A 16,594-nucleotide genomic window follows, 5' to 3' on the forward strand; every position below is an offset into this window, starting at 1 on the left:
AGGTTTCCTTCACTGTCCAACAATAGCCCTCATTGGATACAGTGGGGAGACTCCCTAGACTCGACAGACACACCTGGAAACACATGACAGCCTAGCTGAATGATCACCCCCCCCCCCTGATAAGCAGACAGGGCCACCAAATGCTTTTCCTAGCACCTACCTAGGAGGGTGCTACACTTATATCCATTAAGGTCCACCAGAGTCCTCCCTTACATCCAGGAGTGCCAATCAGAGTCCACCCTTACATCCAGGAGTGGTAATCAGAGTTCCCTCTTACATCCAGTAGTGCCCTTCAGAAGAGGAATTTGGGGAGGGTCAGGATTGACTGTCAGCAGGGCTATTTTTATGGACAGTTGCTGGGGCAAATAAAAAACAAGCTGAAAGTGGCCACAGACACAGTTTGGAGACCCCTGTTCTAGCCTATATGGTGACATTTCTTGGAAACAGCCCCCTGTTCTGGGACATGGCAGGGTCTCTTTGTGGGTCATGCCAGTACCCGGTTGTAATCGGCACTGGGGTTCTGATCATGCCTGGCTGGGTTGTTCTCAGGGTGTCCCCTGCCAGGTGGAGCTCTGGGAACCTTGGGGCCCCAAATTAGGGTGCTCCAGTGTTTCAAGCAGATCTCCAGGTTGGGCTGCAGCAGGGTAAAGAGTGAATATGCTCCCCATTACACAACAATAGAAGTGTGCTTTTTTTCATGAAGAACAACAGATTAAATCAGAATGACACGTTTACTTTTGTCTCCTTTTGATTCCTGTAATTTTGCTGCTAGACAAACTATACCTATTACTGCGGCACTGCTATTTCATATGTGCACCTGACAAAACTATAATCTCTCCATTTCTCTCCATTTAGCTCCATTTAGCTCCCTCTTTTGTCCATGTTTCATTAGCTGTACTAAATGTTTTGCTTTTGTAAATGGACAGTCCACACAAATGAAATTGAAAGAGTTCAGTTATAGGAATCGATTGTCTGAAGATTGTCTGTATATCTCTTGGGAACTTCAGAATGGGACTTGTTGCAATGGACATGGCAGGTGTGCAGTCCCAGGATCTCAAAATTAAGATTTCTCCACTGGAAAATGTATGGTATTAAAAGTGTTTTATCTCGCCAACACATACCAAAAACTGTAATATCAGTGTATTAATGCATGTTTCTTTATAACACACACACATACCATGGACAGCACAGTGGATTAGTGTCTAGCATGTCCACCTTGCTGCACTGGGGTCCTTGGTTCAAATCCCAGCCAGACCACAATCTACAGTACATGGAGTTCAGTACATGTTCTCATTGTGCGTGCATGGGGGTAACTCTAGCTTCCTCCCACACTTCAAAAGACATGCTGTTAAGTTAATTGGCTCCTGTCTGAAATGGCCCTACTATGCTTCTAGACTGTAAGCTTACTGAAAGCAGAAAACTATATGTACGGTATCTCACAAAAGTGAATACACCCCTCACATTTTTGTAAATATTTTATTATATCTTTTCATGTGACAACACTGAAGAAATTACACTTTGCTACAATGTAAAGTAGTGAGTGTACAGCTTGTATAACAGTGTAAATTTGCTGTCCCCTCAAAATAACTCAACTAACAGCCATTAATGTCTAAACCACTGGCAACAAAAGTGAGTACACCCTTAGCAAAAATATGTCCAAACTTGGCCCAAAGTGTCAACATTTTGTGTGGCCACCATTATTTTCCAGCACTGCCTTAACCCTCTTGGGCATGGAGTTCACCAGAGCTTCACAGGTTACCACTGGAGGCCTCTTCCACTCCTCCATGACAACATCACAAAGTTAATGGATGTTAAAGACCTTGCGCTCCTCCGCCTTCCATTTGAGAATGCCCCACAGATTCTCAATAGGGTTTAGGTCTGGAGACATGCTTGGTCAATCCATCACCTTTACCCTCAGCTTCTTTAACAAGGCAGAGGTTGTCTTAGAGGTGTGTTTGGGGTTGTTATCATGTTAGAATACTGCCTGTGGCCCAGTCTCCGAAGGAAGGGGTTCATGCTCTGCTTCAGTATGTCACATTACATGTTGGTATTCATGGTTCCCTCAATGAACTGTAGCTCCTCAGTGCCAGCAGCACTCATGTAGCCCCCGACCATGGACTCCCACCACCATGCTTGACTGTAGGCAAGACACACTTGTCTTTGTACTCCTCACCTGGTTGCTGCCACACGCTTGAAACCATCTGAACCAAATAAGTTTATCTTGTTCTCATCAGACCACAGGACATGGTTCCGGTAATCCATGTCCTTGTCTTCAGCAAACTGTTTGCGGGCATTTTTGTGCATCATCTTTAGAAGAGGCTTCCTTCTGGGGTGACAACCATGCAGACCAAATTGATGCAGTGTGCGGCGTATGGTCTGAAAACTGACAGGCTGACCCCCCAACCCTTCAACCTCTGCAGCAATGCTGGTAGCACTCATACGTCTATTTCCCAAAGACAACCTCTAGATGTGACGCTGAGCACGTGCACTCAACCTCTTTGGTTGACCATGGCGAGGCCTATTCTTAGTGGAACCTGTCCTGTTAAATGGCTTTATGGTCTTGGTCACCTTGCTGCAGCTCAGTTTCAGGGTCTTGACAATCTTCTTATGGCCTAGGCCACCTTCATGTAGAGCAACACTTCTTTTTTTAGATCCTCAGAGAGTTCTTTGCCATGAGGTGCCATGTTGAACTTCCAGTGACCAGTATGAGAGAGTGAGAGCGATAACACCAAATTTAACACACCTGCTCCTCATTCACACCTGAGACCTTGTAACACTAACAAGTCACATGAAAATGGGGAAGGAAAATGGCTAATTGGGCCCCATTTGGACACTTTCACTTAGGGGTGTTCTCACTTTTGTTGCCAGTGGTTTAGACATTAATGGCCGCCTGTTAAGTTATTTTAAAGGGACAGCAAATTTACACTGTTATACAAGCTGTACACTCACTATTTTACATTGTAGCAAAGTGTAATTTCTTCAGTGTTGTCACATAAAAAGATATAATAAAATATTCAGAAAAATGTGAGGGGTGTACTCACTTTTGTGAGATACTGTATGTACAATATGTAAGGGGCTGCAGAAATTGTTGGTGATATATAGCTGTAATAAATATATTCAACTTTAGCTTGCATAAAGAACATTACATAAAATAATTTTAGTTTAAAACATTGTTGTATATTGTCATACTAAGACATTTCACCTTGATTGATTTTACTATTTTACTATTATTATATTTTTCTTGATCACAACTTAGTTGCTGTAATTATCCCAAACACACACAACTAAAAAGTGAAGTGCATGTGAGCCCATGTAAGATAAACGTGACATTAGAGTTTTATAGCTCTGAGCTGTTACAGAGGTAGGCGTTCCAGGCAATAAAACAGGAGGAGAATGCTCTAATAAGCACAGAACTCAGCTCCTCCTGACAGAGGAAGGATTGTACTGAAATGACAACGGTGAGTGTGTCTGCCACACTAAAACCTACAAAGTCAACTAAAAGATATAAAACTGTCAGGAGGAATACCAACATCTACCAAGTCCCTCCACAGAGGTAAGCTAGGTGTTTATTCACTATGTATTGTATCATCTATACATTGACTGTAGTGATATGGTATGATTATCATTCAAGGATGTATGTCATTGTAAAATCAGTCTGTAGAATAAGGTAACATTTAACGAGTCACTTACACTCAAGAATTTTGTGCACTTTATCCTTTCTGTGAAATGGCTCATTCAAAAATTGTCCCAGCTTTGTGAAAGCGAACATTGAAAAAAATGTACACTAAAATTATATATCTTATAGAAAACATAATTTTTTAAAATGATACAATGTGTGCAAATCATTCTTAATTTAGTGTATATATTATTAATATTATTATATTATTATTAATATTATTATTATTATTATTATTATTATTATTATTATTATTATTATTATTATTATTAATAATAATAATAATAATAATAATATTAAAAATGTAGAAGAGTGACAGCAGAAAAAGTGGTCTATTCACCACTTTCTTCCACCCCCTTTTTTCATGTATATGTTTTTTTTTACTTTTTCTGTAGATCTATGTTTGCCACAAGTATGTTTGAATCTACCTACTGTAGTACTAATAATAATAATAATAATTTCCATCCTCATCACTATTGTTAATTTTCATATGAATTTTATTATTATTATTGCATTTGTCATGCAATTAAACATTTTCAATACGTAAGTACTGTAGTACATTTAAAAAAACTGAAAGATTCAGTACCTTGGACAGCACATGGGTTTTAGATGATACTCTGTGATATCTATTAGTATGTTTACTTTAGTCCACTGTTTTCAATTTGTTTGTCAGCTTAAAAAAATATATATATTTTTTTTTCAAAAATACCTTACCAATAAATAAAGCCATACATTTGAGACACTTATACAACATTTTTTGTTCATCCTGTTACCTTTGTGGACTTTTATGCCAATGAGAATACTTTTAAACAAATCAACTGTTTTTTATTGATTTACTTACTTATTTTGCCTATGGTTTTGTTCTTGCAGCATTTCAGATGATGAAAATGCAGAAGGTAAAGAGGAGAACAATGACCCAGAAACAATCTTCCAGAATATTCAGATGCAAACGGAACTTGTTTCAAATATTCGATGTAGACCTTGGCCAATGCGACAAAAGCTACGCTCGCTCAAGTATGTTTTTATTTTATCGTAAACATTCCTATACACCATTATGGATGTAACAACTGCATGAAAAATATACAAATAAGCATGCCATGCTTGTGCTGACAAGGATGTACCGTACTTACAGTATATGAGGCATACATATTGTAAGCTCTAACGAGCAGGGCCCTCTTGTTCCTACTGTTTTGAATTGTATTGTAACTGTATTGTCTTCCCTCACATTGTAAAGCGCTGCGCAAACTGTTGGCACTATATAAATCCTGTATAATAATAATAAATAATAATACATAGAAGAATATAGGGCAGTTAAATTCTTATTTTAAGAAAGGGACACACAATGAGGGATCAAAGAGACACTTGTACCAGCAATCACCAAACTTTGGCTTTTCGAATTGCATATCACATAGTTCTTAATAGGCTTCCACCATATTATATGAGTATAATGAACACGAAAACAAGCAGATTGAACACCTATAATATATATATAAATGTCTGGAAAGTTTGGATCACCTATGCTCACCCAGAAAATAACCAGTTTACCTCTTTTCTGATAGTATTGATTACCGTTAAGTGATAGATTTAGATTTCCTTAGAAACCAGAATATAGAACACAAGAGTGCTGATGGATGGGCTTGTGGGTGGAGTGGAGACCAGTAATGATTGTCCATAAGGTTGTAAATGACAGACAGAAGCTCCACAGTTTGTCATAAGAAACCAGTGTTTATTATAAAACGGCTCTTTTTGCTTTCTGGCGCGGTGATTGATATCATTATCGAGCGCCCTGTCTTCTTCCGGTCATCCAGTGCATTCCACGGCCGTGGAATGCAATGTGGCTTTCTTACATCTGAACTCCGACTTTGGTCTATCGGGCGATCAGGCTCCCTCGGCATATCCTGTGCATCCCCCAGGCCAGAGCCTTGCATTCGTTTCTGCCCCCACATCGGCACCAGTGAACAACCATCTCCACCGCTGGTAAGGATGCACATGAAGCCACAGTGACAGAGTAAGTCTTTGAGGCTGCCATCTTATGTTTTATTGACCCATTGACTTTTCTTTAAGCATTTTATAATAAACACTGGTTTCTTATGACAAACTGTGGAGCTCCTGTCTGTCAATTACAACCTTATGGACAATTATTACTGGTCCCCACTCCACCCACTTGTGCTCTATATTGTGGTTTCTAGTTACTGGCTCTCCTCCCCATGGAGAGGTTCTGGAGCAGCTAGAACATATCAGCTGTGTTATTTCACCATCATCCTTTCAGTAGGCGCCAGATCTCTTTTCTGTGGAATTAGGTTTCCCTTAGCCCTCCTTTTCCCAACTGTCTTTTACCCCCCCCCCCCCCGGTTCCATTTTCTTACTCATTTATATTCTGCCATTCCTTTTTATTTCTTTTTTTATCATCATTTCAATACCACTCTATATATTAGCCAAAAATAAATGCTTTGGTGTTTTCCATGCAATAATAAGCTCTTCCCATTATCAAAACTTGGGTATATTAACTTGCCACCATGCTCATTATTAAAACCCAAAAACATTTACCTGATTTATATTTTAGTACAAGCATTTGTACGAACATTTGTACAAAATTTTCAGTACATTTATTGACTTGATGAATGTCATTCAAAAGTACTTTGAAATTACTTTTGCTTTCAACCTTTGATATTAAAATGAGTGGATTTTCCTGAGAGAAATGCACATTTACTGAAATTTGTTTGTTTGAGAAAAATTCCAACCCTGTTACCTATGAATGTTTCCTTAGAATTTTCTTGTTGAAACAAATGTTAATTTGACCCAGATAATAGGTAGAGATTTAAACAGACATTGTCAAAACGAAAAAATTGCAAACAAAATGTCACTAGTGTAGCAAGCTGTGTAGCTGTATTTGCCTTAAACTCAGTAATACACACTACGTAATGCAAAGTGTAAAGGGAATAGATTGAGGAATTGTTTTTCCTTGTTCAATTGTATAACATTTAAAGAAAAATATTTATTTACTTTATTTGACAGTTTATGTTTTTAAAAGAAGTACAGCCAAAGATCGATTGGCTGCACTTCTGTGTATCACAGGACTGCAGTTTGTTCTGCACTCATGTGACCCATTTTCAGCAGACAGCGGGCTGAAGTCTGCTGTCGGCTGATGTCACAGAGCCAGTCCAGGCTGTGGAAAGATCACAACAATATGGTCAGGATCCGCCCACAACCCTGGACCGGCATCTGGCTCAGCCTCTCAGCGAGCTGCTGAGAGACTGAGCCAGCCACTCCTGCCCCCTCCACAGCTCAGCATGCGGGGGGTGAGCAGACAGCGGGGACTGACAGTCACCAGCTCTCTGCTCACAGTGCTCTGAGAACCAAGTGATCTGCAGTGTTTGGTCACTCGGTTCTCAGTATTAGAGCCAGCGGGGGACAGATGCAACATCAGAGTAATGCTGCATCCACCTAGGTAAGTATAATTCTAAAAGAAAAATATTTTCCATACTTCTCTCCTGAGTACTAAATTTGCATGTGCACAAGCTTAGTTAGTGAAGCAAAAAACAATGTAAGAGATGTAATAGCTCACAGTAAACAATCAGAAATCATGCTTTGGTGATCTGATTTGGATCACATGTCTTTGCACATCATTATTACTCTAATTTTTTGCTCTGTATTACTGAATAAGTCACACCAGTAAGCATGGCTCACTGCAACTTGTTATTACATGTAAGATGACAGGGGTAAAGCACAGTGGCTAAGAGGTTAGCGCTTCTGCCTGGCAGTTGAATCAGTTTGAATCCGAACCACAGCACTACCTGCACAGAGTTTGCATGTTCTCCCAGTGCTTGTATGATGTTCCCCTGGGTACTCAGTTTTCCTTCCACGCTCCAAAGACATGCTGGTAGGTTAATTGGCTCTTGTCTAATTTGGCCTTAGTATGTGTATGAAGAAATGTGAGTTAGGGACCTGGGACTGACATGAAGGTATAATAAATATGTATAGCACCGCATAAATTGATGGCGCTATATAAGTACCAGTAATAAGTAAGGGTAAAAGCTTCCAACGTTTTATCTATTGGTTCAACCAATAGATAAAAAGGTTGATAACCTGCTTATATGGAAGCCTAAACAAAAATGTTGGTCCAGAGGAAGGCAATAAAAAACCTTATAAATCATGGTCCTATTTGCTCCAAAAGAAAAAAGAATTCCTTTCAAATCCTTTAAGGTAGGGGGTCTCCAAGCTTTCTAAACAAATGGCCAGTTTACTGTTCTTCAAACTGTAGGGGGACTGGACTGTGGTGATAGTGACTGTGGGGTAGAAAATGTCCTGACATCAGTGAGAGTAAATAATGCCTCAGGCTTAGTGGTCATTAAGAGTCACATAAATTACAAAGCGGCTGTGGTCATTGCTATTAATAGAAGGAAAATTGCCCTATTGTTGGTGTCAGTGGGAGGAAAAGTCCCCCATCACTGTTATCCAGTGGAAGGAATAGTGCCCCACTATTGGAGTCAGTAGGAGGAATAATACCTTGTATCAGTGGGAAGAAAAGTGCTCCAAGGGCCAGATGAAGGTTAGCAAAGGGCTGCATCTGGTTCATTGGCCAGGGTTTGGAGACCACTGCCCTAAGTCAATCAGATTTTTCCTGGATCAATGATCTACTGCATGGTGTAAATCCTTATAAATTAGTTATAAATCATTTATTCTGCGCATTTAGAAATGTATTACCCTTTTTAAAAACAATCAAGTGATCTTTTGGGGAAGTCTCTTACTGTGAAGAAGCATTTCCATATACTGAGGTTAAACCTCTTTTCCTCCAGACTCAAAGATTACCCCCTTCCCATTTCATTGACTTAAAATAATGATGGGCAGTACCTATGTGATTGATTCTTTGACCTTGGGATTGCGTGATGCCATTCACCTTCCTGGTTTATGTAACCTGATATCCCTTATCATCATCATGATTAATATCATCAGTATTACCATCTAATTACCTTTGGAAGCTTATTTATCCAACGGGTTGATGTTTTTCATTTGGATGATATTGTGTTTTTAATCTGATTTTACTTATGTTATGTCACACCTTATTACACTGATTTTGCTACCTTGCACTGGCACACATGCCTAATAAAGTTTATTTTTGTTTAATTTGCATAACGGTGTCCTTAGTTGACTCCTTCTCTGGGGGGATCCTTGTTCTCTCCATACCCTGTTTTTTACAGTACTGCTCTGTCAACGTCCACCTGTTGTGAATCTGGATTTCACCAATTTTTTGGTGTTCCCGTTCACTGGGGCCTTTGGGTATATGCTCCACTTTTGTTAAAATAATGAAAGCTAATGTCTCAATATTCTAAATCAATATTCATGGGATTGTATTGTAACTATAGGAATCTAGTCATACGTACATAGCTCTGAAAAAATCTAAAGATATGGTAACTGACACTAGAGTGCAAAAGGCCATTTTATTTAGTGCTACATGCGTCAGATGAAATCAATATATATTTAGAGGCTTGAGGTCGACCTGTTCATTAGTAAAAAAATAGTAATGCATTTTGTCTCCATCCAACAGACAGGCTAAAGAGATTGTGTTGAAGTATGAAGGACGGCTAACCAGAACACGAGGCTACCAGGCAGCTGGAGCAGAGGTGGGATAAGACTGATATCATATATAACATTTCCTAAGAAAAGCCATAAAAAATCAGAGCAATAAAAGGGCAAGGAGGACCAGTTAGTTGTGATGAATTGCTGAATCCATTTCTAGTTATGTGCAAAGGTCGCACCCTAGTTTCCAAAGCTTATGCATCATTTGCTTTAAGGGTATTTATGATACATGATTAATACATCTTAGTGCTATCCGTCTACATATAGTTGAAAGATCTGTTGATGGAGGGGTCCTTTAGGACTGATGGAGTATTGACTTATGACACACAGCCAGTTATCATGATCACTGTCTGCTGTTTGAGTAAAAATGGCTTCTATGTGCACTGTTTCTACAACGTACAAGCTTTATCTGATATACTCAATTGATGCTGCTGATTATTTGTGGAAGTAATTTTAGCTCAATGGGGTCGATTTACAAAAGGCACACAGGCTGTTTACATTGCAAGAGACTTTTCCCTTAAACTGGCTTTACACTTTTAGATTTTTGCATGAAAATTCATACAAAAATGTGTACGAAAATTCCTAACACATTTGACTTTCAGAGCTTTGATCACTTTTTACATTAAATTTTGGAATGAATGTAATTTCCTGAACAAAAGCCACATTCACTGTTAGACGTTCGTTCATTCATCCATCCCACTCCTTCCAATTTTCCTGTCACTGTGGTCAAAATAAAGGTCTGTTTGACCCCACTAAGGGTTAAAAAATTTAATGAACGTTCTTAAAACAAAAAAATTCAAACTAAGTTCTACTAGCTGGCAGTTTATTTATATGTTTCCGCACTATGGATAATGGAATAATAAATGTGTATAACTGCTGCCCCCACTGTAACTAGCTACCGAGGTAGTGTCTGATATGGAAGTTTGAAACATAAAGTGGGTCTGGCGCTGCTCTGTGGGTGCCTATATATAGTTACATAGTTAGTCAGGTTGAAAAAAGACACAAGTCCATCTTGCTCAACCAATTAAAGAAAAAAAAAAAATAGTAATGAAAACCCAACCATACAATCCCATATATACAATCCTATACCCGCAGTAGATCCAGAGGAAGGTGAAAAAACCCCGGCAAAGCATGATCCAATTTGCTACAGCAGAGGAAAAAATTCCTTCCTGATCCCCTGAGAGGATATCAGAAATTCCCTGGACCAACTTTACCTATACATATTAGTACCCACTTATATTAACCACTTTACCACCGGAGGTTTTTGCTGTCTTACGTCTGGGCCACTTTTTGTGATTCGGCACTGTGCGACTTTAACTGACAATTGCGCGGTCGTGCGACACCATACCCAAACGAAATTTACGTCCTTTTTTCCCACAAACAGAGCTTTCCTTTGGTGGTATTTGATCACCTGTGCGATTTTTACTTTTTGCGCTATAAACAAAAAAATTGCGTAAATTTTGAAAAAATAACAATATTTTTCACATTCAAAAAATGTAAAAATCAAATTTTTTTAAAATTTTTGGCCAATTTGTTTTCTGCTACATATGTTTGGTAAAAAATCACAATAAGCGTACTTTGATTGGTTTGCGCAAAAGTTATTGCGTTTACTAACTAAGGGAAAGATTTCTGTAATTTTTGGTGTTTTTTTTTTACGAGGAATGACGGCGATCTGCGATTTTTTTTGCGGGACTGCAACATTGCGGCGGACAGATCGGACCCTTGACTGACATTTTTGACACTTTTGGGGGTACCAGTGACATGACTGCAGTAATCAGTGCTATATATATGCACTGTTACTGTAAAAATGACACTGGCAGGGAAGGGGTTAATTTTATTGGAGAGGGAGGGGTTAATGTATGCCTGGTGCTTACTGACATGTGTGGGGGGAGGTGACTGAGTGACACAGGGACAGATCGCAGGTTCAGCTATGCTGAATCCTGCAATCTGTCACTTAGGAGATCCGCCCGCTTTGTTTACACAAGCGGGCGGATCTCCAGACTCGATTCCCCGACGATCGGGGAAGAGCGGCGGTGATCACCGCCGCTCCTCCCGTGGCCCGACTCCCGCTGTGACTGAAAACAGCGGGAGCGAGCCTCCGGCGGCTCGTGAGCACCGCCCACAAGGGGAGGAGTCCAGCGACGTAGGTCTACGTCGCTGGACGGGAACGAGCCACTTTGCCGCAGTACAATCCCAGTGACTGGTCAGCAAGTGGTTAAGTACACGCAGGAAAGAATCCAGGCCTTTTTTTAAAGCAATCTAGTGAGCTAGCCAGAACCACCTCTGGAGGGAGTCTATTCCACATTAAAAATATTAAATATAGTGTTAGAGGAAAAAAAATGTACCAAAGTCCATATACCTTGCTTTTTAATAAAGAAATAATAAAAATATAAGTGCTAGTGCTAAGTGAAAGTGACCAGTGTTAAAATGAAACCGAACCTAATACAATTACAAAACTCAGTAAATCAATAATGTCAAATCTCATATAAAGTGACCAAAGCTCAGATAAAGTGACCAGTGCTCCAGATGGTAAGTCCTTATGTGGTAAAAAATAATACCAATAGTCCTTCCATTAATCTAATGTTCTGACCGTCATGTGCCAACACTGCAAGTCCTTATAGTAGTGCTGCTAAAAAAGCAATTCTTGGTAATGTTGCAGCAAAAGAGAGTTCCACAGAGTCATGCAATGTGTCTGGTGTCTCCGCATGTGCCCCTCCCCCCCTGTTGCTTCACTCACGAGAAATCTCACCCCTTAAGGGGGGTAACCAGCATTCACAGCTCCACCTGGCTGTATGTGGATATCCAGGACCAGCCCCAGGATGTTTCTCCTTAACGTTACTTCCACTCCCCAGCAATCTCAAACGTGCATGTAAATAGTAGAAACAAGCTCCATAGCGTAACACCGTAAATCAATATTTATTGAAATAAACAGTATTGCACTTACATTGGTTTAAAAATCATTCAGCATAGCAAAGATTAGGAAATCCGGGGCGCTCCACTGACCCGAATACCGGAAGTGAATCAATGACACTGTAGCTAGGATTCTACTAGCGTCCATCCAATTTTAGTGAATATTGTAAATAGTACCTATCCACATGCAAGGAAAAAAACAGTTTTTGTCTGCACGTGATTGGATGTCAACAGAGCTTCACCTTTCACTAAGCTACAGAAAAATTCTATTTCCTATTTGCATTTAGTAAACTTCAAAGGCCTCTGAAAAAAATATAGTAATTACATTTTGGCAGTACACTGATTAGCATGCTTTACAATTAGGAGTTCATGCTCCTAATGCATTAGAGATGAGCACATAGCATTCATTAATTCTATTCATCAATTACCACTGTCCAGATATAAAGAGAGTCACATTTTGCTCTGGCGTTTTCTTGTGGGAGTCTTGGCTAGAGTGTCCTGGAAGGGAAACCTATGAAGATAGAACTAGGGCAGCTGCCATTATTGACTTTCTATTTTAAAGGCCAAGTCACTGACCTGAAATAAGAATGGAGAATGGTAGTTCAGAATTTCAGGCTCCACTGACTATATAGGTAAAATATCCCAGACCCTCATCACTGCTCCAGATCCGCTCCTTTACCTTGACTTTGGGCTGACAGGGAACAGGCTCAAGAAAGCTCATCTTCGCTCATCATTGGAAAAAATGTGTGAATGAGAGCAGCACTCCAATCTCTGCTTGTCTCCACCCAGAAACCACTGTCTCCTTGACACATTCCACTAAAAAACGGCTTGATCACTAGAAAATGTGCTTGTACGTGTAGCACCCTACAGGGTAGGTGCTAGGTAAAGTATAGTGAGCCTCTTCTGCTTAACAGCAGGGCCATGATTTTCAGCTGGGCTGTCATGTCTCCCAGGTGTGGCTGTTGGGACTGGGGAGTCTCCCCACTGTACTTAATGAGAGGGTTCTCATTGGGCAGTGGTGGAAACCCAGCCAATGGTGCACTCAGGCCTGTATCTACCCCAGCAAGGCATATTCTGCCGCACAGCATTCTGGGAGTGGGTATAAGTTTGAGGGGAGAACATGACGCAGCATCTTTGGTGGGAAGCAGAGTCCCAGGAGGTAGAGTGCGGCTGTCTTTCCTCCTGTCAGAGTAATTGGGTGTCCCAGGCGGCTTGCCTAGTGAGAGGGGACAGAAGGCTAAGCTGAGCTGCAGAGAGGATCCAGTGCAGAGGACCAGCGGAGCTGAGAGGGGTCCAGTTTCAGGAAATCATTCCTAGTTCGTGAGTACTGCAAACTGCCCCTGGGGGTCTGCCTAGTGAGAGGGGACCACTCCGGAGAAGGTCAGAGGGATCCGGGAGCTAGCTAGCCGGTGCAGTAGCAAGAGTAAAGGGGATGCCAGTGTTGACCCTGAAGAGTAAAGAGGGTGCCAGTGGTTGGGCCCTGAAGTATAGAGAGGGTGCCAGTGTGTGGACCCTGAAGTGTAGAGAGGGCGCCAGTGTGTGGGCCCTGAAGAGTTAAGTGTACAGCGTGCAGTGTACAGTGTTGAAAGTTGCCACAGCAAAAGCAGTTTACAGAAGCTACCTCAGTCAGGAAGGACTGGAGAGAGCAGTGTTCAGGACTTTTGAGCTACCCAGAGTGCAGAAGTCAGTTCTCAGTACAGTCCAGGATTTTTGAGCTAACCAGAGTGTCAGAAGTCAAGTTTCAAGTACAGTACAGCAAGTCAGTGTTTCTGAAGCGCCAGCAAGCGTTGGTCGGCCCCCAGCCGGCATCAAGACAGTGCTGAAAGGCATTTTTTCTTCAAGTGTCCCATTTGTACCTAGTTGAGCCAGAGGAGTATCCCACTCATTCCCTTCTCCCATCCCCAATATAAAATAAACAAAACAAACCAAAGATGCCGGACTGGTCTTTGACTCAAATCTCACACTTGGGTATTCAGCTTAAATGGGCTGAAGGTGTTACCGGTGACCATGGCAGACCCACATCAGGCTCAATGCCTGGAAAATCTGCTACATTAGCAAGCCAGTTTTTGGTGAAACGCGTTAAGGAGACAGTGGGTGGAGACATCATTATTGCAGATTTATTTGAATGGATGTTCAAATAAAATGACCCAGACCCCAGTGGTTTCTGGATGGAGACAAGCAGAGATTGGAGTGCAGATCTCATTCACACATTTTTTCACTGACTGCAAGCTTGAGTTTAGGGACTTAAAATATATTAAAGCAAGGATAATAGTTCTGGAGTTTGAACTACTGAAAAACCAGTCGGAAATAGTAGCTTTCATATTTCTGTTCTCACGTGTTTACTTTACAAACATTTGAAGAAAATTCTTAATGTTGCATTTTTGAATATATGGAGGGGAATTGATCAAAACTGGAGCAGCTGTGCATGGAAACCAATTAACTTCTAGCTTTCATTTTCAAAGCTTAACTGAAAAAGATAAAAATAGGAGCCGATAGGTTGCCATGCACTGCTGCCCCAGATTCTGTCTGGCCCCCCCCATGGTGTACATGTATTATTGTATTGTATAATTCTTTGGAAATATGTATTAATGTGAACAAACCTTTCTCCCATAGACACTTGGTGATGTATGATCATTTGCTAAGGGAGTTAGGAATCATCACACAATGATTTAGTAAAGACAAACAGGCTGCCTACATCACAAGGTAATTAGCAATTTGCAAGATAATTTTCCATGGAGCTGGAATGAATGAGGTGAAGCTCTGCTGAATTCCATTATCCAATCATGTGCAAGCAAAAAAAAACTTTTTTTAAAATTTTCCTTGCACATGATTGGGTATTCTTTGCAAAGCAAATTTTCACCACATTCACTAAGCTAACCGCAACCGTGAACAGCCTATTTGGCTTTGGTAAATTAACCAAAATAAATTGTGTAACTATTCACTTTATTTATCCAATTGTGTGAATAGCAAGTTTCTAATTTACTTATTTGCTTTTAACATGATTGGATAATTGAAATGAATGTTCACACAAATTATTGTGAACATTCCCAACGCTTTTGGTAAAATAGACCAGCTGTATTTGACATCATGTATTTTGATAACAAAATATATGGCTTGTGATAATGGTACAGAATAAATAACGTCAGATAATAAAACTAACATTATATAGAGCTCCATTGCTGCAATTAATACAAAAACTAACCCATGAGTTTTAGGTAGAACTTGAGTTAAATATCAATACCCTTTAGATCGCATTTAAGATTATATTTAAAACATTTGTAAACCGCTGGTTGGTTTTTGTTTTTTTTCGGACCTGCAAGGTAAAGGCATAATCTGCTAGTATGCATTGCATACTAGCACATTATGTGAAACCTACTTGAAAGCGAAGCCCTACAGCGAAGAGATGTAATCGCTAGAGGCAGCATCCATCTTCATCCGGTCTTCCTTCTGGGTCTGCGGACCCCGGCTGTTTGACAGGACGAAGCCGCGATGTTGTCACTCCCGTGCATGCGCGGGGGAGCCGTCATTTACATCACAGGTACCTGAAGGAACGGCACAGGTAGCCGTTGTCGTTTAGGAGATATTGTAAATATCTCCTAAATGGTGCACGTTTAGGAGATATTTACATTACCTATAGGAAAGCCTTCTTATATGCCTACCTATAGGTACAAATTATGCCTTTGAGTTTACTTCATCTTTAAATATGAACTACATATATCTGGCAAAGTGCTTAGCACTTCTGCCTAGCAGCATTAGGGTTGTTGGTTTGAATCCAAACCAAACACTACCTGCATAGAGTTTGCATGTTTTCTCACACTCTAAAGACATGCTGGTAGATACACTGACTATAGTATGTGTTTAGCACTGTCCCCATAGGGCTTGCTGCATGATGACTTGTTGGGCCTCCTCTGATTACCAGCACACAGTCACTTAGGGTACAATTCACACATTCACCCTTACTCCCGATGGCTCGTTAGTCAATAAACAGTCCAGTGGTGTTGGTTTTTGATATTTATTGTGGAACTTGAATGGGAGGAGGGAATAGTGGGATACCCCAACTGGACCTGTATACAGTTGATTAGGACAACTCTTAGTTAGCCTCACCAGGTTGTTTGTGGAAGCAGTCACACTGCTTTAACCATACTGCCATGTGTATGGTAAGGGTTAAGTATCCTTGCTCTTTCTCCGGCAATAGACTTGATCAAACGACATTATCTTCAGGATACTCTCTAGCATCCCCTTTTCAGTCCACTGACTATTCTAGCTGAAGGGATGACCCCCTCAGGTCAGGCCCCTTGACACAGATCTGTACTCCATGTATGCAGAATCAGAACCTTCCAGTGTCTCCCTTCAAGTCAGCTCTACAGGACCTCTGGGTTCAGTTCCTCTTTGACTCCTTAGATCCTCAGGTCGACTACCTAAGGCCGCATA

General features: G+C 40.6%; 1 protein-coding gene across 1 annotated transcript in view; it reads left to right on the forward strand.

Moving 5' to 3' along the window:
- Nucleotides 1–3,420: 3,420 nt before the first annotated feature.
- TMC3 (transmembrane channel like 3) overlaps nt 3,421–16,594 on the forward strand; it is a gene marked incomplete at its 3' end in the record, with an annotated part of 147,670 nt that continues 134,496 nt past the window's right edge. Inside the window, exons 1-3 of the mRNA XM_082253474.1 lie at nt 3,421–3,553; nt 4,547–4,690; nt 9,222–9,297. Coding sequence (XP_082109600.1) covers nt 3,450–3,553; nt 4,547–4,690; nt 9,222–9,297 — 324 coding nt within the window. The 5' untranslated portion in view covers nt 3,421–3,449. The remainder of the gene's footprint in view (nt 3,554–4,546; nt 4,691–9,221; nt 9,298–16,594) is intronic.

This window comes from Pelophylax lessonae (assembly GCF_965119305.1).
Source record: "Pelophylax lessonae genome assembly, chromosome: 4".
NCBI lineage: Eukaryota > Metazoa > Chordata > Amphibia > Anura > Ranidae > Pelophylax > Pelophylax lessonae.